The 21,064-nt window shown below is 49.3% G+C and overlaps 1 protein-coding gene across 1 annotated transcript in view; it reads left to right on the top strand.

Annotated features, from left to right (window-relative positions):
- Positions 1-773: 773 nt before the first annotated feature.
- Positions 774-21,064, top strand: part of st14 (ST14 transmembrane serine protease matriptase) — a gene marked incomplete at both ends in the record, with an annotated part of 27,958 nt that continues 7,667 nt past the window's right edge. Inside the window, 12 exons of the mRNA XM_080551178.1 lie at positions 774-921; positions 3,045-3,205; positions 4,444-4,514; positions 5,223-5,392; positions 6,613-6,648; positions 7,049-7,277; positions 9,499-9,638; positions 11,609-11,712; positions 12,789-12,898; positions 14,895-15,025; positions 19,190-19,294; positions 19,881-19,988. Coding sequence (XP_080407304.1) covers positions 774-921; positions 3,045-3,205; positions 4,444-4,514; positions 5,223-5,392; positions 6,613-6,648; positions 7,049-7,277; positions 9,499-9,638; positions 11,609-11,712; positions 12,789-12,898; positions 14,895-15,025; positions 19,190-19,294; positions 19,881-19,988 — 1,513 coding nt within the window. The remainder of the gene's footprint in view (positions 922-3,044; positions 3,206-4,443; positions 4,515-5,222; positions 5,393-6,612; positions 6,649-7,048; positions 7,278-9,498; positions 9,639-11,608; positions 11,713-12,788; positions 12,899-14,894; positions 15,026-19,189; positions 19,295-19,880; positions 19,989-21,064) is intronic.

Genomic DNA, 21,064 nt, shown 5'->3' with positions numbered 1-21,064 from the left:
ATCAGCCCAATAGAGCTCTGAGGTCTTCTGACGCTGGTTTTCTCTGTGTACCACAGAAGAGATTTGGTGAGGCTGCATTCTTATTTTATGCACCCAAATTGTGGAATGCACTGCCAGTTTACAATAGGGATGCAACCTCAGCAAATATGTTCAAGTCAAGACTAAAAACCCATCTTTTAAATATTGCCTTTAAATTATTAAAGCACTTTGAGCTGCAACGTTTGCAGGAAAAGTGCTATACAAATAAAAGTTATTATTATTATTATCAGCAAATTACTTTTTTTTTACACTTTTATTCTCTGACTACCACTGACAGATATTGACAGCTGTCAGTCTAGTGGGGGAGTGGTTGGGGGCGGGGTTAACCAGCTGTTGTTACCGCCCATTACCTGGCTGAGGTGCAGAAGTGTGAAAAGCTCCAGACCTTTGAGGGACCTTTTCTCTGCTTAGTGATTTCAGGTGTACCAACATTCAAATAAGCATATCTTCTTCAGCTTTTGTCCGATTTCAATGCATGACACATCATTTGAAAGCTTACAATCGGTCCTGTCAGAATATGTAAAAAACGGAAAAATGACTGTGGCTACTGGTTCCTCAAAACACCAGCTTCTGTCACATATTGTATATATTGGAGTGATATGTTTGTATATATTGGAGTGATACGTTTGTATATATTGGAGTGATAAATCCTTTATTCCAAATGTTGGGGGAAATGCCTGCAGTAATGACAACTCTCTCTCCCTCCCCCCCCCCCCCTCCTTCCCTCCCCTCAGGGTCGTAACGGACGTCATGAGCAGGTGACCTTCCTGTCCAACAAGGAGAAGATGGCGTCGCGGAGGAAGACGGGCGTGGTGGTGGGCGTGCTCCTGGCCCTGCTGCTCCTGGCGGGCGTGGCCGCCGTGCTGGTCTGGCTGTTCATCTGTGAGTACCTGTCTGCCTGTCTGTCTGCCTGCCTGTCTGTCTGTCTGTGTGTCTGTCTGCCTGTCTGCCTGTCTGCCTGCCTGTCTGTCTGTCTGTCTGTCTGTCTGTGTCTGTCTGTCTGTCTGTCCTAGTCTGGCTGTTCATCTGTGAGTACCTGTCTGTCTGTCTGTCTGTCTGTCTGTCTGTCTGTCTGTCCTGGTCTGGCTGTTCATCTGTGAGTACCTGCCTGTCTGCCTGTCTGTCTGTCTGCCTGCCTGTCTGCCTGTCTGTTTGTCTGTCTGTCTGTCTGTCTGTCCTGGTCTGTCTGTTCATCTGTGAGTACCTGTCTGTCTGCCTGTCTGTCTGTCCTCATATGTGCTGTTCCTCTGTTAGGGCTTTCACACCGGCAAAGAACCGTGCCGGTTCGCGTTCGGAAACCTCCGAACGTTGGCGCTGTCTGGCGAACGAGCCCGCGTTCATACCAGTTTATCGTTCGCCAGACAGCGCCAACGTTCGGAAGTTTCCGAACGCGAACGCAAACTGGCACGGTTCTTTGCCGGTGTGAAAGCCCTAAGTGAGTACTCCCAATTCGGTTGTTAGTCGTGTTTCTGGGTCCAACGTTGGCTGAGGCGCTCTCTTCGAAATGCCTCAGTCATAATAATAATTCATTATATTTGTATAGCGCTTTTCCGAGGCTCAAAGACCCTGACAATATGGGGAAAACTGGAAAGTGCTGTGTCCCTTGTTGTATGGATCCGAGTCTAAAAAACGATTGAACTGTCATTACCTCTGTAGTACACTGGTACTCTGGTGCAGGGAATTTCTGGTTTGGACCCGGAAATTGCTAAAAGTCACGTTTGAAGTCAGACTTAGCAACCGAATAGTCACTCTGTCACACACCTAAACTTAGTTCCGGTAGTCAAACTAACCCCATACCACGCTCTTAAAAGTCCACAAAAGTGTCTCTCTCACTCTCTCTCTCTCTTTCTCCCTCTCTCTCTCATCTCCTCTATGGAGGAGAGGGAAGGAGAGGAGAGGAGAGGAGAGAAAGAAAGAAAGACAGGAGAGGAGCGGAGAGGAAAGAAAGAGGAGGAGAGGAGAGGAGAGGAGAGGAGAGGAGAGGAGAGGAGAGGAGAGGAGAGGAAAGGAAAGAGAGACAGAAGGAGAGGAGAGGAGAGGAGAGGAAAGAGAGACAGGAGGAGAGGAGAGGAGAGGAGAGGAGAGGAGAGGAGAGGAGAGAGAGACAGGAGGAGAAGAGAGAGAGAGAAGGAGAGGAGAGGAGAGACAGACAGAAGGAGAGGAGAGAGCTGCAGTAGACCAGACTGAGCAGCCGGGTGTGAAGAGCTGATCAGAGGCTCTCCTACTCTGCCACCAGCTGAGCCACAGAGGACCACCAGAGTGTGTGTGTGTGTGTGTGTGTGTGTGAGAGACAGATGGAGCTGTGGGCTGCCTGTTAGTCTGTGATGAAGGGCTGACTCTCACTCAACATCGCTGACGCGCAGCGTGAAGAGTGTCTTAATCCCTCTCTCTATCTCTCTATCTCTCTCTCTCTCTCTCTCTCTCTCTCTCTCTCTGTCTATCTCTCTCTCTCTCTGTCGCTCTCTGTCGCTATCTCTCGCTCTCTCTCTTTTTAATCTTTTAATACGTACTGGGTATGACGCTCTTTGTTGATTTATTAATAATAATCTCATTATTGATGACCCAAGAGCTCTTAAAAGTCCACAAAAGTGTCTCTCTCTCTCCCCGCCCCACATACACACTTTTTCCCCCTTTTTCTCGCTCTCTTTCGGATTAGTTGAAGTCCTTAACAAGCTCTGATGTTTCTCTCTCCCTCCCTCCCTCCCCCTCTCTCCTCTCCCCCTCCACCCACCCCCCCACCATCCCACCATCCCATCATCCCTCCCTCCCCCTCTCCCCCCACCATCCCTCCATCTCCCCCCCACCAACCCCATCCCTTCCTTCCCCCATCCATCCCTCCATCCCCCCACCATCCCTCCCTCCCCCCACCATCCCCCCTTCCACCCAACCCCCCTCCACCCCCTCCCTCCCCCTCTCCCCCCCCCACCATCCCTCTCCCTCCCCCACCATCCCTCTCCCCCTCCATCCCCACCATCCCTCCCTCCCCCTCCCCCTCCCCCCTCCAGTCAAGGACCGTGAGGCGGAGGCCACCCTCAGTGAGAAGCGTGTCCCAGCTCAGATGGTGTTCAGCGGGCACATGAAGCTGGACAACCTGGGGTACAGCCAGGCCCTGGAGGACCCCCGCAGCTCTGAGTTCAACCAGCTGGCTGATGACCTGGAGGAGCTGGTGAGGAGGGGGGGGCGGAGGTGGAGGGGGTGAGGAGGAGGTGAGGGGTGGAGGAGGTGGAGGGGGGGGGGGGTGGAGGGTTGGAGGGGAGGTGAGGGGTGGAGGGGGGGGAGGTGGAGGGGTGGAGGGGAGGGTGGAGGTGGAGGGAAGGGGGTGGAGGGATGGAGGGGGTGGAGGAGGGCAGGAGGAGGGCAGGAGGAGGAGGAGGAGGAGGAGGAGGAGGTGGAGTGGCTCTTTAAATTAGCTTTTGGGAGATGATGGATGAACAACTTTCAGTAGCCTCCCTCCCTCTCCCCCTCTCCCCCTGCCCCTCCCCTGGACAGCCTACACCCGTCTCCATAGCGACAACAGTTTCCTCAGAAGGATGTTATTTAATTCCCAAGCTAGCGTTAGTGCTGTGTGATGTTAGCCTTCAGTTAGCGCTGTGTGATGTTAGCCTTCTGTTAGCGCTGTGTGATGTTAGCCTTCAGTTAGTGCTCTGTGATGTTAGCCTTCAGTTAGCGCTGTGTGATGTTAGCCTTCAGTTAGCGCTGTGTGATGTTAGCCTCCAGGCCCTGCTAGCAACGATTAGCAGCAGCAGCCAGACTGCTGTAGGAACACAGTCTGCTGCTGTCTGGAGCTGCAAGCACCCCACTGCTGTGTGTGTGTGTGGTGTGTGTGGTGTGTGTGTGGTTGTGAAGTGTGCTATGCATTATGTGTGTGTGCTTGTGTGTGTGTGCTTGTGAAGTGTGCTATGCATTATGTGTGTGTGCTTGTGTGTGTACAGTATGTATGTGTGTGTGTGTGTGTGTGTGTGTGTGGTTGCGCAGTGTGAATGGTGTGTGGTTGTGATGCATGCTATGCATTGTGTGTGTGTGTGTGTGTGTGTGTGTGTGTGCTCGCAGTGTGATTGATGTGTGGTATGCATTGTGTGTGTGCAGTGTGAACGGTGTGTGTGTGTGTGTGTGTGTGTGTGTGCGCGCGCGCAGTGTGATTGATGTGTGGTTGTAGTGTGTGGTATGCGAGGTATGTAGATAGACTGGGAACATGCACACTTGTCTTCAGGCATATAAACAGGCTCTCTGATTGGCTAATACATTCTGAATCATGTGACTGTATGGTGTGGTTGTTCACTCTGCCTGTGTCTCTCTGATTGGCTAGCACCTGTCATGTGACTGTGTCTCTATTGGCTAACACCTGTCATGTGACTGTGTGTCTCTGGTTGGCTAATACCTGTCATGTGACTGTGTCTCTTTCAGCTGGCGATAAACTACAAGAAAGATGAGTTCCTCTCCAAGTACTACACCAAGTCCGTAGTCACCGCCTTCAGGTAGGGACGCAATGCATGCTGGGAGGTTGAGTTCCTTCTTCTTCTTCTTCAGTCACTTCAGTCCTTCTTCTTCTTCTTCACACACTGTTCCATATGATGATGAACAGGCTGGGGAGGCTGGCGGAGGTAGAAATCGGAGGACGGGGCTGAGGAACATGGTGTCCTCCCATTTCCCTCTCCAGCAGCCTCCCCTGGTCGTCGCGGTGCCTAGTTTGGGGACGTGGGGGTATCATCACGGTAACTGAACGAGGTGGTGTCAGAAGCGCCGACCTTTGACCCTTCGTTTCTCCTTCGATCGTAAACACCAACATACCTCAGGACCCTGCACCAAACTGCACCAGCCTCACATTGTCGTGACTTTCTCTCCCTCTCTCTCTTTCTCTCTCTCTTTCTCCCTCTCCTTCTCTCTCTCTCTCCTCTCCCTCTCTTTTTCTTCCCTCTCTCCCTCTCTCCCTCTCACTCCCCCCTCCCTCTCTCTCCCCCCTCCTTTCTCCCCTCCTCCTCTCTCTTGCCCCCGTCTCTCTCTCTTCCTCTCCCTCTCCTTCTCTCCCTCTCCCTCTCCTTCTCTCTCTCTCCCCTCCCTCTCCCTCCCCCCTCCCTCCCTCCCTCCCTCTCCTTCTCTCTCTCTCGCCTCCCTCTCCTCCTCTCTCCCTCCTCCCCCCCTCCCCCCCTCTCCCTCCCTCCCTCCCTCCTCCCCTCCTCTCCCAGTGAGGGTGTCCTGGCCTACCACTGGTCTCAGTTTGACATCCCGGCGGACGACCTGGAGGTCCTTCCGGAGTTTTCCGAGGAGCGCGTCATGGAGCTGCTGTGGCAGGGCATCAGGGAGCAGGGCAAACGCACCCGCCAGGAGCTACGCATCAGCGAGGTCACCGCCTCACGTCAGTATTACCCCCCCAATATACCCCCACACCCCCCCAATATACCCCCACACCCCCCCAATATACCCCCACACCACCCTTCAATATACCCCCCCACCACCCTCCACCTCCCCACTATACCCCCACCCCCCCCTTTAATATACCCCCACCCCCCCCAATATACCCCCATACAACCCCTTTAATATACCCCCCCACCGCCCTCCACCTCCCCACTATACCCCCACCCCCCCCTTTAATATACCCTCCCGCCCCTTTAATATACCCCCACACCCCCCTCCACCTCCCCAGTATAGCAGAGAGGGTAGAGTCTGGGGGTTGTCTGCCACAAACGTCCTTCCACTGTGTCACATTGTGTACTGGTAATTATATACATTTTATTTTGTATTTGTTATCCTTTATTTAACCAGGGTAGTCATATTGAGACAGTCTCTTTTTCAAATGAACCCTGGCCAAGAAAAGCAGCACTTAAGTTAAAAAAGACAGTATAAAAACATACAATAGTACTGGTGGTGTTATAGTGGTGTTGAATTGGTGTTCTAGTGGTATTGAAGTGCCATTTCATGCTTTAATAAGACAACGTCCTGTTATGAAATGTAAGTGGGTTAGCTGAGATGTTCCAGATTCATCTCTGAGAGGGAACGGCCTCGCCACCTCGGCCTGGGCCTGAAGCACCGCAGGCTTCTGTTGTATGGGAGCTGAGATGGGACGATTCATCATTTCATGCAGTTTAGGTCCTCTAATGCTGTTACAGTAGCCCCCCAGACCCCCCACCACCCCCCCAGACCCTCCACCCCCCCCCCCCCCCAGACCCCCCACCACCGCCCCAGCCCCCCCCCCCTCCACCACCGCTGGCTGGTAGCCCCAGACCATAGACCGCCCACTCTCCTTTAATAAATACTAGTAGAGCTTAAATCCGTTTATTTTTGGTGGCGACCAGAAACATATTTTCTGTCCCAGTCCTCAGCCCCCCCCCCCCCCCACAACCCCCCCGCCCCCTCCATCCCCTTTCCTATCCTACAGGGGGAGGGAAAGGGAGGGGGGTGGGGGGAGGGACGGTACAGACAGTTGGCTGCCATCTTAGCAGGGCCATGGAACAGCCTACTACCCTGACACCTCAGGACCAGGCCTCAATCTGGAACAGCTCACAGATTAGTGACTCTTATCTCTCTCTCTCTTTCTCTCTCTCTCTCTCTCTCTCCCTCCATCTTTCTCTCCTACAGTGACAGACCCTCGGATGGCCAGGAACCCCAGAGCGAGTGAGTAACCCCCGCCTCCCCCCTCCTCCCTCATTATGGCAGCATACCATGCATCAACACATGATGAACAGTATATGGGTAGCCTCCTTACCATCTTTAATGTTGATTTGTGTGTGTGTGTGTGCGTGCCTGCCTGCCTGTCTGCCTGCCTGCCTGCCTGCCTGCATGCCCGTCTGCCTGTCTCTCTGTCTCTCTGTCTCTCTCTCTCTCTCTGTCTCTCTCTCTCTGTCTCTCTCTGTCTGTCTGTCTGCCTGCCTGTCTGCCTGTCTCTCTGTCTCTGTCTCTCTGTCTCTCTCTCTCTCTCTCTCTCTCTCTCTCTCTCTCTCTCTGTCTGTCTGTCTGTCTGTCTCTCTGTCTGTCTGTCTCTCTGCCTCTCTGTGTACGCTCGTGTGCCTTCCAGAGGAGTGTTTCTTCCGGCTGGAGGCCACAGACGTGTCCCAGAGCTTCGAGTCCCCGGGGTTCCCCCACCGCTACCCCCCCAGCACCCGCTGCCAGTGGCAGATCCGGGCGGACGCCAAGACGGCCATCTCCCTGCGCTTCTCCAGCTTCCACGTGGAGGACGACTGCTCCAACGACTTCGTCTCCATCTACGACTCCCTCAGCCCCGACGAGTCGCAGGCCATCACAGAGTGAGTCGTCGTTGTCGTCGTCAGTTAGCGGTCGAATAATCATTTTCTTTTTATTATGTTTTTAGGGAATTTCTCAGAGAGGAGGATAGAGACTAGTAGAGATTTGACATGAAGGATGTGTGTGTGTGTGTGTGTGAGAGAGAGAGAGAGAGAGAGTTTTGGACAGGAAGGATGGGTGAGAGAGAGAGAGAGAGAGAGAGAGAGAGGAGGATAGAGACAGAAGAGATGGACAGGAAGGATGGGTGAGAGAGAGAGAGAGGAGGATAGAGACAGAAGAGATGGACAGGAAGGATGGGTGAGAGAGAGGAGGATAGAGACAGAAGAGATGGACAGGAAGGATGGGTGAGAGAGAGAGAGAGGAGGATAGAGACAGTAGAGATGGACAGGAAGGATGGGTGAGAGAGAGAGAGAGAGAGGAGAGATGACAGGAAGGATGGGTGAGAGAGAGACTAGTGGAGATTGACAGGAAGGATGGGTGAGAGAGAGGAGGATAGAGACAGTAGAGATTGACAGGAAGGATGGGTGAGAGAGAGAGAGAGGAGGATAGAGACAGTAGAGATTGACAGGAAGGATGGGTGAGAGAGAGAGAGAGAGAGAGAGAGAGAGAGAGGAGAGATGACAGGAAGGATGGGTGAGAGTGAGAGGAGGGATGACATGCAGGATAATGTCGACGGCCGCAATCGAACCGGGGACCCTGAGATTACATGTCTGATGCCTTTTTGTGCTACGCCACCAAGCGCCGCCCCCTTATTAGTCATTTCTAGCGAACCTTTAAGGCCTTTTAACATTATGATAGTTGACCAATCAGAAGGTGGCTGCAGGCCTTTTCAAGCTCTCACCACAAACAAATACAGGGTTGCTAGGCGACGCGTGACACAGTGCTCTGACTCCGACTCTGTCATCCTCAGCCAAGGTGACACTGCTATAATACCATAACATAATACCTATGACTATAATACCTTCATATAATACCTTCATATCATATACAGTGCTGCTTGAAAGTATGTGAACCCCTTGTGCAATTATAGATTTTTTTGTTTTAACCATGAAATCTTTATTTAATCAGAACCAGTCTTTTTTTAGCTGACATAACAGGTTGATATTGACCAGTTCCATATGTTGGTTTAGAGGGAATCATGCGTGTAGTAGGAAAACTAAACTGTAAAGGAATGTGTCATGGTGGAGGTATGACAGAGGGAGAGATGTACGACTGCTCCACTGACACTGTCATTCACACCTCCCTGCCCTCTCAAGGTGTGTGTGTGTGTGTGTGTGTGTGTGTGTGTGTGTGTGTGTGTGTGTGTGTGTGTGTCTTTGGGTGTGTGTGAGTGAGTGAGTGTTGGCTTCTGTGTATGTGTGTGTCTGTCTTTTTGTGTGTGTGTGTGTGTGTGTGAGTGTGATGGAATGTGTGTGTGTGTGTGTGTGTGTGTGTGTGTGTGAGAGAATTGTCTGTCTGTGTGTGTGCCTGCGTGTGTGCATGTGTGCGTGTGCGTGTGTGTGCGCGTGTGTGTGTGTGTGTCTGTCTTTTGGTGTGTGTGTCTGTCTGTGTGTGCGTGTCTGAGTGTGAGAGATTGTTGGCGTGTGTGTCTGTCTTTTGGTGTGTGCGTGTGGGAGTGTGATGGAATGTGTGTGCGTGTCTGTGTGTGTGTGTGTGTGAGGTCTATTGATCCATACTCTAAGGTTGTGTGCATTGAAGTGGAGGGCTGTTGAGTGTTCAGCTGCAGGCTCGTCTAACAGCCTTTTGTCTGCTGCTCCTCAACCTGTTTCTCAGAGTTCCTCAGATGAGCAACTCCTCACACACACAGAGCTGCTGTCTCATACTGTTACAGCAGTTAATGTGCTGTACACACACGCCAAAACACACACACACACACACACACACACACACACGCACACACACACACACACACACACACACACACAAGCAAGCGAACACTCTCACACACAGACGCAGGCGCACGCACGCACGCACACACTCACACAAGAAAACACTCTCACACACTCAAGCCAACACTCTCACACACACAGACGCGCACGCACGCTCGCAGCACACACACACACACACACACACACACACACACACATACACACACACACACACACACACACACACACACACCCCTCAGCGAATTAAATGAAATTGTCTCATGTCTCCATAACCTTTCTTTATGTGCCCGTTGTCTAACGCAACCATATCCTGCCTGTGACTCCTCCCACACAGGAAGTGTGGCCAGCGGCCGCCTAGCAACCCCCTGCAGGTGGTGTCGTCCAGCAACATCATGCTGATCAACCTGATCACAGACAGCTCCACCCAGAGGCCCGGGTTCAAGGCCGAGTACTCCACCATCCCCATCACCACAGGTAACCATGGTAACACATACAGACACACACACCTCCACCATCCCCCATCCCGATCACCACAGGTAACCATGGTAACACACACACACACACCTCCACCATCCCCATAACCACAGGTAACCATGGTAACACACACCTCCACCATCCCCATAACCACAGGTAACCATGGTAACACACACCTAGACACACGCACACACACACAGACACACACACACACTCATATACACACCACATACACACACACACACACACTTGTGTGAGTGTTGATCCTGATGATACCAATCAACCAGAAAGCTCTACGCAAAGAACTAGGGATGTCCCGATCCGATATTGATATCGCATATCGCCGCGATATCGGTCCTGAATGCTGGATCGCAGATTGCACCAGAAAAAAATAGGCAGCGATCTGGGGCTCGCGATCCGGCGTGTCACTCACGTGATGACAACAGTAGTAGTCAGTGGTCACGGGCATGAGAGTTGGCTAGTAGCTACCTGTGTGTAATGAGTCTGACAATGTCATGATGCTAGCTGGTGAAATCATAAACCATTTGCTTACGTAATTTTTCGTTTGTTTACATAGTCTGAAACTACAGATGGTAAGCTTTCAAATGATGCGTCATACATTGAAATCGGAAAGAAATTCAAGACGACACGAGTATTTGAATGTTTGTTTGTATCAATGTTTTGCTCAAGAATGGTGACTGCTAAAAACGCTGCTAACAGCTAGCGGCTAACGTTTCGTTCTAAAACGAAAGTATTGTAACATCCCCACTGGACAGTGGTTGAAATAATGACAGATAGCTTCTCTCATGTAATCTGTGCGTTTAATTGTAAACTATCTCATACACAACTTTCTTAGTTCACCAGAGCTCTCTCTCTCCCAACAGTTTCAACAACACACACAGCACCCGCCCCCCCCCGTGACCTCCACCAATCACAGGGGTGCATTGGCACACAACACAGTAACAGTGCGAACATGAACATGAACTCAAGCATTAATGAACATTAATGAACAGGGTTGCTACACTGTTTACAAGCCAGGTATCACTTACCGGTAGCCTCTGGCAACAGTGAATCCAACCCACAGATTATAAGTATTTAGTGATCGTTAAACTGTATATTATATCGAGTGGTACTTTAAAACTTCCAAGTTGCCTGTTATGAAAAAAACGAAAAGCAGATATTGTTGACACCCCTTCGATTCTGCGACTGGTTTCTGGTCTCACCAGCGGGTGTCACCAGGCTACACTTTTAAAAAGGCTCCTATAATTGATTTGCCATTTGTAAGAGAAGATAAATAGAATAAAAACATGAAGGCACTAAAACTAGAAATCTGACAGTAACTCATTTTTTTTCTACAATGCTGAATGCTGCAGTTTAAACTGAGTCACTGAGTACTGCAGAGTACTGTTTTTGTTGCTTGAATAAAGGCTGGCAGTCTTTAATAGCCAACTGTTGTTGTGGACTATATACTGGGGAAGTATTTATTATTATTCAGGAGTAAAACAATAAATACTAATATCGGATTGATATCGGTATCGCAGATACCTGAAGCCCAGGTATCGGTATCGGTAGTGAAAAAATGGGATCGGGACATCCCTACAAAGAACTGTAATTGTTCATTTTCATGCTCTCTGCTGACAGTTAGCCACATGTTAGCATGCATGCTACACCCAGGCTGTGTATTGACACATAGACGTTAGCATGTATGCTACACCCAGGCTCAATGTCCTGACAGATATACGTTAGCATACGTGCTACACCCAGGCTGTGTGCTGACAGATAGACGTTAGCATGCGTGCTACGTCCAGGCTGTGGGCTGACACATAGACGTTAGCATGTATGCTACACCCAGGCTCAATGTCCTGACAGATATACGTTAGCATACGTGCTACACCCAGGCTGAATGCTGACACATAGATGTTAGCATGCGTGCTACGCCCAGGCTGTGCTGACTGCTGTTGTGTTTGCAGCTAAGACGTGTGGAGGCGTCCTGACTGATGGGGCAGGGGAGTTCAGCTCCCCCCACTTCCCCAGCTTCTACCCCCCCGCCCTGGACTGCAAGTGGACCATCAAGGTACCCCCCCCCCCCACCACACACACCATACACACACACACACACACGCACACATACACACATCCACACACACACGCACCTCAGAACACACACACACACACACACACACACGCACCTCAGAACACACACACACAACTCAGAACAGACACACACACACACCACCCCCAGACCTTGTCAGTGTGGCCCAGCAGGAGTGCTGAGTGTGCACAGTAGCAGCCAGCCTGTTCAGTACCTGCTCCATCTTCATCTGTCTCACACACACACACACACACACATACACCGCAGAACACACTCACACACACACACACACACACACCGCAGAACAGACACACACACACACACACACACACCGCAGAACACACACACCTCAGAACAGACACACAAACACACACACACCGCAGAACAGACACACACACTGCAGTATAGCAGCAGTCTGTAGGAGGAGGAGGAGGGGAGGTAGTCCTAACTCCGCCAGCCTCCACCTAGCCTGTCACGACAGCAGGTGGAGCAGTTGCCATGCCGTAGAGAGAGAGAGAGAGAGAGAGAGAGAGAGAGAGAGAGAGAGAGAGAGAGAGAGAGAGAGAGAGAGAGAGAGAGAGAGAGAGAGAGAGAGAGAGAGAGAGAGAGAGAGAGAGAGAGAGAGAGAGAGAGAGAGAGAGAGAGAGAGAGAGAGAGAGAGATCTGGATCTGTTGTTCCATTGGACTAGCGTCTGGACTGCCAGCTGCTCTCTGCTACACCACCCACACTAACATGCCCCCCCCAAAAAAAAAACAATAACCATGCTGTCAAACATCTGATCTTCTCTGTCTTTTCACATGTGCAGGAGTGTCTAGGGATTAGGAGCTAGGGGATAGGAGCTAGGGGGTAGGATCTAGGGATTAGGGGATAGGAGTTAAGGGCAAGGAGCTAGGGAATAGGGGGTAGTAGTTAGGGAATAGGGGGTAGGAGCTAGGGGATGAGGGCAAGGGTGTAGGAGCTTGGGGATGGTAGTTAGGGAATAGGAGCTAGGGTATAGTTGATAGGTGCTATGCCCATATTGACCCTCCCTCTTCCCCCTCCCCTCCCCTCCCCCCAGGTGCCAGCAGGGAAGAAGGTGCGTGTGAAGTTCACCATGTTCCGTATGAAGGAGCCGGGCGTGGACGTCAGAGTCTGTCACAAGGACTACGTGGAGGTCATGGACAGGAAGTAAGAGAGAGAGAGAGAGAGAGAGAGAGAGAGAGAGAGAGAGAGAGAGAGAGAGAGAGAGAGAGAGAGTGTGTGGGTCTGTCTGTGTGTCTGTGTGTCTGTGTCTGTGTCTGTGTCTGTGTCTGTGTCTGTGTCTGTGTGTGTGTGTGTGTGTGTGTGTGTGTGTGTGTGTGTCTGTGTGTGTTAGGGATGGACGGTTTCCAATTATTGAAACCGAAAAACCGTCAAAGACTAAAACCGGGGTTTTCCGGTTAACCGAAAATAAAAAATAAAAAAATATACAAAAAAAGATCGCCAATTTCAAATAATTGAGCCCTACTGCTACAATACACTCATGTCAAACACCATTAAAACACCGTAAGCACAGTCGCAACACATTTAGGCTACTTAGTTTCACAAATATAAGTGGAAAGGCAGACTTTTGTAAGCTACACCATACATGAAAACACATGAACACTTAACACACCAGCTCCTCTGATCCAGGGTGCACGCCTGCACGGAAGATCATCTCTTGGAACAGCGTCTTCATTGAATGAACTGCTTTCTCAATATCTTGGTTCTTAGACAAAGTTTCATCTGCTGCTCAATGTATTTAAATATTTGAATACTGCTCAATAATCACAGAAATATTAGACTTAGAATTATGCAGTGAACATACTTAAAGCTTTTCATAAAAACCACATGCCGCGAGACTGACTCGTCCTGAACTGTCGTAAGTCAATCAACAAAGAATGCCCCATCAAAATAAAAGTGCCCATGGTAGAGCTGTCAAAATAGAGCTTTCAAAATAAATGTACTAATACAGATAGAGATAAATACAGAACTACCTTTGCGTCACTAAGTGACCGCGTATCTTCTGAGACATGCGTTCTGTCATCACTTTCAGTAGCGCCTTCACACAGTGGCGCTGTGCACAAACACTCTTGATCCGTATAGCTCTTGTTTTATTATATTGTGGTTTAGTAAATACTGCACTTGGAGTTACATTCAATGCATGATTTGTGCTATAGAACATAAATAAAGTTTGATTGATTGATATCAAATCACATTTTATTTCTATAGCGCATTTCTCACAAAAGTGACCCAATGCGCTTTACAGAGAGCAGCGAAAATGATCTTATTAAATGTAAGCGAGTAATTGTAAAAAACCTTTCCTATCTACCAATAACTGAAGGCAACTATCTTTCCCATAGAGTGATTCGTTACCCTTAAATATAATCCCAATTAGATATTAATCTTCAGTTATTCTTCACAACTGACCAAACCTCTCACTCATTGCGCGGCAGATTCAGACTGTATCATTGTTATTTTCACACACGACAAACATGTGACATGTTCCAGTTTTATTCTTTGAACAACATAGAATATACAATAGAATAGAAAACGTTCGCGCTCATTCACGCTAGCCATTGTTTTTTTTCTCCTCACTCTCTGCTCTGAAGAGAAGCTGTCACGTGACCCGTCTTTTTATACATGTCATTTATTTGACAAGTTATAACAAAGTTATAGTGTTTACAAAATCACTTTTATAGCATCTTCAACCACACACTCTTGTACACACTCTAGGCATGTATTATATAGCAATCTATGATATTTTGATAAAATGTAAAAAATAAAAAAATAAAAAATAAAAATAAATAAATCCGGTTTCAGACGGTTTTGATAAAAAAACGTTTCTATTTTTATAAACCCCGGTTTTCGGTATAACCGAAAAACCGTCCATCCCTAGTGTGTGTGTGTGTGTGTGTGTGTGTGTGTGTGTGTGTGTGTGTGTCTGAGTGTGGGTCTGAGTGTGGGTCTGAGTGTGTGTGTGTGTGTGTGTGTGTGTGTGTGTGTTTCTGTCTGTCTGTCTCAGGGACTGTGGGGGGATGTCCTCCCTAGCCCTGACCAGCAAGACCAACTCTCTGTCCCTGACGTGTGTGTGTGTGTGTGTGTGTGTGTGTGTGTGTGTGTGTGTGTGTGTGTGTGTGTGTGTGTGTGTTTGTGTGTGTCTCAGGTACTGTGGTGAGATGTCCTCCCTGGCCCTGACCAGCCAGACCAACTCTCTGGACGTGATGTTCCACTCTGACGAGTCCTTCACAGACAAGGGCTTCCTGGTTCAGTACAACGCCTACGACCCTAGCAACCGTGAGTGGCCCCAGTGTTCTATGCGGCCTTCACCTAGCAACAACACTTAAAATACTAACACTATAGTCTTTACCTAGCAACAACACTTAAAATGCTAACGCTAGGGTCTTTACCTAGCAACAACACATAAAATGCTAACGCTATCAAATTGAAGCTTCGTAATGTAATATACACATTTGTCTGTGGAACAAAGTCACAGAATAAAGTCACTGAGTTTAATAGTATGTGGATGGCGTCATCTCGCTCTCCTGCGGTGGGGTTTAGACCTATCCAGTCCTCTCAGATCTACTCTACAGGCGTGTGTCTGGAGGGAGGTAGGCAGCAATGTGTTAGGACCAGATAAAGCGTCTCCGTTCGACATCATCAGGGTAGCGTCGGATCACTCAGAAGCAATTACCCGGGGAGAGGAGGAGGAGGAGAGAGGGAGTAGAGAGGGAGGAGAGAGAAGGGGGGGAGAAGAAGGAGAGAGAAGGAGGAGAGAGAAGGATAGAGAAGGAGAGAGAAGGAGAGAGAAGGAGAGAGAAGGAGAGAGAAGGAGAGAGAAGGGAGAGAGAGAAGGAGGAGAGAAGGGAGAGAGAAGGAGGAGAGAGAAGGAGGAGAGAGAAGGAGGAGAGAGAAGGAGGGAAGAGAAGGAGGGGAGAGAAGGAGGAGATAAGGAGGAGAGAGAAGGAGGAGAGAGAAGGAGGCGAGAGAAGGAGGAGAGAAGGGAGAGAGAAGGAGGAGAGAGAAGGAGGAGAGAGAAGGAGGAGAGAGAAGGAGGAGAGAGAAGGAGGGGAGAGAAGGAGGGGAGAGAAGGAGAGGAGAGAAGGAGGAGATAAGGAGGAGAGAGAAGGAGGGGAGAGAAGGAGGCGAGAGAAGGAGAAGAGAGAAGGAAGAGAGAAGGGAGACAGAAGGAGGAGAGAGAAGGAGGAGAGAAAGAGAGAATGGGGAGAGAGAAGGGGGGGAGAGAAGGAGGAGAGGAAGAGAGAAGGGAGACAGAAGGAGGAGACAAGGAGGAGACAGAAGGAGGAGAGAGAAGGAGGAGAGAGAGGAAAGCAGCCCGGCTAAGATATATCCGCCGTTGCCGTGGTTACCGAGGTGACACAGGCGAACGTTCCGTTCAGCCTCAAACCTCGTCTCCGCTCTATTCAACACAACAATGGACGTCCAGCAGAGGAGTTTAGGAGTCGATATCGATTTCCGAACTGTTCCTGAGTTAAAAACATTTAGTATTGTTGTGTTATAATGTTGAATATGAACTTGTTTTCTTTGCAGTGTTCAAGGTCTGAGAACACTGCATCTTCTTTGGTTATTTTGCCGAGTTGAGTTGTCATTTTAATAATAATAATAATAATAATAATAATAATAATAATACATTAGACTCAGTGGTGTGCCGTCAGGGCCAGCAAGGCCTTCTCTGCTGGCCTAAACATCATCAGAATATACATTTAATTTTTATATATTTTTTCTACAAATATGTATTAAATTATTCCCGTAGTCTATTCTCTTCATTTCATAGCTTTCCTCTTGGTTGCGCTGCTTCCAGACATTTGGAGGGCTGGCCTTTAGCTTTTATCCAATCAAATTCAGCCATAATGTGTTGCCAGGGTACCAAGAAATCTGCCCGCCTGCAGATTCAACAGTGGCGCGAGTACAGATTGTAATTTAAAGTGAGCGAGAAAAGAGCTGTGGCGTACCGTGGTCAGATCTCGAGTTGGCGAGCAAATCCAAGCAAATCCGACGAAGGGGCTTTCTGGATGGCGGAGCACCTGATCAGCACCTGCACGTCTTTTGATTGGATACAAACTATTGGGAGGCGGAGCTAACACACTGAACTTGATCTAGCTAATTTGTGTAGATGGAAGCTGTTGTTCTACAAGCCGAACCCCGACGTTAGCGACGCTATCCATGTAAAAGGACTTATTGGTGGAACTGATCAACTGTACAACAGAGTCATTGTTGAGGAAAGAAAGGAGGATGGATTTTGTGTTCAAATAATCAGTTGTTTTGGTGAGTACAAAGCATTTAATGTTTTCTGCAAGAGATGTAGACATACGGAGCGACCCTGGGGTTCGTAGATAGATTGATTGATTGAGAACTTTATTAGAAGATGTGCAGAAGTAGGTACATGAAAGTACATATTACATACAAGGTCAACTAACAGGATAAAAACCCAAGAAAGCCACTGGCTTATTTCAATTGGGGTCCTTGATAGAGTGTGTGGTGTGGTGCGGTGCACTGGCGGTGCACTGGCTCAGCTGTGTGAGTAATAAGTGGGGCTTCAATGCGATCTTTTAACCACTTCCCGGGCTGCTACCATGGAAAACGACACACCCCCGTGACCGTATGAACACGAGGAAGATAACCGGCCTTAAATGGAACCTCGATACGGTTCTCCTATCGAGATCGACAGACCGCAAAGTTCGGGAAATAACTGACGCTTTCGTTTTCATGCAATGAATTGAATACACCCAGACTAGGTGCCGCTATAATAACAATGGCAACGCCCGGTTATACTGCGTTTCTGTCTAAATATATAGTTTCTAGAGCCATGGCGTGTCATAATGATGGTATTAAGAGGTGGAATAATTCAGGTAGGACATCACTGAAGGCCTAGGTGTGAAATGCACCGCCCGCCACTGATTAGACTTATATAGCGCGTTTCTAGACACTCAAAGACGCTTTACAAACTGAAAAGAAAAAAACGAAATGCTCTAAATGACAATCTTTTTATTTGGGAGAAATCAGTAGACAATCACAAAAATGTTTTTTGTATTCAAACACATAGGCCTACCTATACGTAGTAAAACCAGGGAAACTGATAATCTTGCAGTGATCTCTTAAATATTTCCAGAGCTATATATGTATATATAATAATAATAATAATAATAATATTGCCCCAGCAATGACACACACACACACACACACACACACACACACACACACACACACACACACACACACACGCACGTAAATGCGAGCACACACACGCAAGTGCGCAAGTGCACACACACACACACACACACATTCACACACACACATTCACACACACACATTCACACACACACATTCACACACACACATTCACACACACACACACACATTCACACACACACACACACACACACACACACACACACACACACATACGTAAATGCGTGCGCACACACACACACACACACACTCTCTCTCTTTCTCACACACACACACACACACACTCACACACACACTCACACACACACACACGCCTACACACACACACACACACACACACACACACCTACACACACACACACCTACACACACACCCCCAACCCACACACACACACACACCCACTCACACTCACACACACACACACCTACACACACACACACCTACACACACCTACACACACCTAGACACACACACCCAGTCGTGCGCCCTCTCTCCTGTCGCGGTCCCGGTGTCAGTAATGGATTTATAATTACACTGATCAATAGGGAGGCCGGGCCGGCTGCCTGACGGATGGACTGAATACACGCTGTCATTACCTCATACTCCCTCTGTCACCCTCCTCCGCTCTCAATCCCTCTCTCCCTCCCTCCGCCTCGCAATCCTTCTCTTCCTCCACGTCTCCTAATGGCTCTCTCTCTCTCTCTCTCTCTCTCCATTGACATCTCTCTCTCTCTCTCCATCCATCCCTCTCTCTCTCTCTTTCTCTCTTCACCTCTCTCTCTCTCTCTCTGTCCTCCCCCTCTGTTTGCGAGTGTTTCTGTGTAAGTAAGTAAAGTTTATTTATATAGCACTTATCACAGACCTGCAGTCACAAAGTGCTTTACATAGGCTATAAAAACATCATTAAAGAGCAAAAGTAATAGCAGGTTAAAAGAAATGAGTAAACAAGGAACAAATAACAAGTGTACAACAAATAATAACAAGACACAAAAAGACAGGCTTTTGGTGTCCTAACATGTTTGCGTGTGTCTCTGTGTCCTAGCGTGACGTAACATGTTTGTGTCTCTCTGTCCTAGCGTGTCCTAACATGTTTGCGTCTCTGTGTCCTAGCGTGTCCTAACATGTTTGCGTCTCTGTGTCCTAGCGTGTCCTAACATGTTTGTGTCTCTGTGTCCTAGCGTGTCCTAACATGTTTGCATCTCTGTGTCCTAGCGTGTCCTAACATGTTTGCGTGTGTCTCTCTGTCCTAGCGTGTCCTAACATGTTTGCGTGTGCGTCGGGGATCTGCATTAAGAAGGACCTGCAGTGTGACGGCTGGAACGACTGTGGGGACATGAGTGACGAGATGAAGTGCAGTAAGTCTCCCCCCACCTCACCCCTTCTCACCCTGCCTCCCCCCTTCTCACCCCTCCTCCCCACTCATCACCCCCCCCCCCCCTCACCCCTCTTTCCCCCTCCTCACCCCTTCCTGACCTCACCCCTCCCCTGACCTTACCCTGCCTCCCCGCTTCTCACCCCTCCTAACCTCACCCCTCCCCTGACCTCACCCCTCCTCCACCCTCATCACCCCTCCCCTGACCTCACCCCTCCCCTGACCTCACCCTGCCTCCTCCACCCTCATCACCCCTCCCCTGACCTCACCCTGCCTCCTCCCCCCTCGTCACCCCTCCCCTGACCTCACCCTGCCTCCTCCCCCCTCGCCACCCCTCCCCTGACCTCACCTCACCCCTCCCTGACCTCACCCCTCTCATAGCTCACCTCACCCTGCCTCACCCCACCTCACCCTATCTCACCCCACCTCAACCCTCCTCACCCCTCCCCTGACCTCACCCCGCCTCCCCCCACCTCACCCCTCCTCTGACCTCACCTCTCTGCACCATGACTTCACCTCTCTGTAACCCTGTGTGTGTGTGTGTGTGTGTGTGTGTGTGTGTATTCCAGAGTGTGAGAAGGACCAGTTTGCGTGTGACAACGGCATGTGTAAGCCTAAGTACTGGGTGTGCGACCGCGTCAACGACTGTGGGGACGAGAGCGATGAGAAACAATGCAGTGAGTAACGTCCCTCTACCTCCCTCTTTCCCTCTAACCCCTCATCCCTCTATCCTCTCCTCCCTCTATCCTCTCCTCTATCCCTCTATCCTCTCCTCTATCCCTCTATCCTCTCCTCTATCCCTCTATCCTCTCCTCTATCCCTCTATCCTCTCCTCTATCCCTCTATCCTCTCCTCTATCCCTCTATCCTCTCCTCTATCCCTCTATCCTCTCCTCCCTCTATCCTCTCCTCTATCCCTCTATCCCCTCCTCCCTCTATCTTTTATCCCTCTATCCCGACGACTTTTGCTTTGTGACACGGTGCATTATCATGCTGGAAGTAGCCATTAGAAGATGGGTCCATTGTGGCCATGAAGGGATGCACATGGTCAGTAACAGCACTCAAATAGGCTGTGGCATTCAAGCCATGATTGATTTGGTATTAACAGACCAAAGTGTGCCATGAAAACATTCCCCACACCTTTGGGATGTGGTAGAACGGGAGAAGGCGTACAGGTGTTCCTAACAAAGTGTTAAGTGAGTGTGTATATATATATACTGTATATACACACTCACTGTGTATGTGTGTGAAGAGTTGTCAGCCTGTTCTAGTGTATATGTGACAGCTGGTGTAAGCGTGAACAAGTCGGCAACCGACCAAATGTTCAGACTATTATGCTGAAAAAAATGTAAATAAATGTCAACGTTGTTGAAAGGCGATGACACACTCGCTAGTCAAGCCAAAACATTGCAACGCAATGGATTCGGTAAGTAATCCCCACTGCTACCTAATTAACTATAACACTACTTTACATTGTTAGCAGGCTCACAAAACAAGACTAGCTTGCAAGCCAACTTCTTGGAGAACACAACCTCAAACCGCGGACTAGCACAACTAGCCAGTGACATTTTTCGGAATAAAAGTCTGAACGTTTGGATTGGTTGCCGACTTCCGAGTTCCCCCTTTCACCAGCTGCCGACACATCATATAATGAGCTGAAGGTGTAGGCCTGCTAACGCTAATGCTAATGCTATCCTCCTGGGGATACATCATTCCCTCTGGTTCCAGTCACCAGGGTGAAGGCAGGCTAATGC

This window comes from Nansenia antarctica, assembly GCF_963989245.1.
Source record: "Nansenia antarctica genome assembly, contig: SCAFFOLD_440, whole genome shotgun sequence".
Classification (NCBI taxonomy): Eukaryota; Metazoa; Chordata; class Actinopteri; order Argentiniformes; family Microstomatidae; genus Nansenia; species Nansenia antarctica.
Note: the sequence above shows the minus strand (reverse complement) of the source record. Positions and strands in the feature narration are given on the sequence as shown.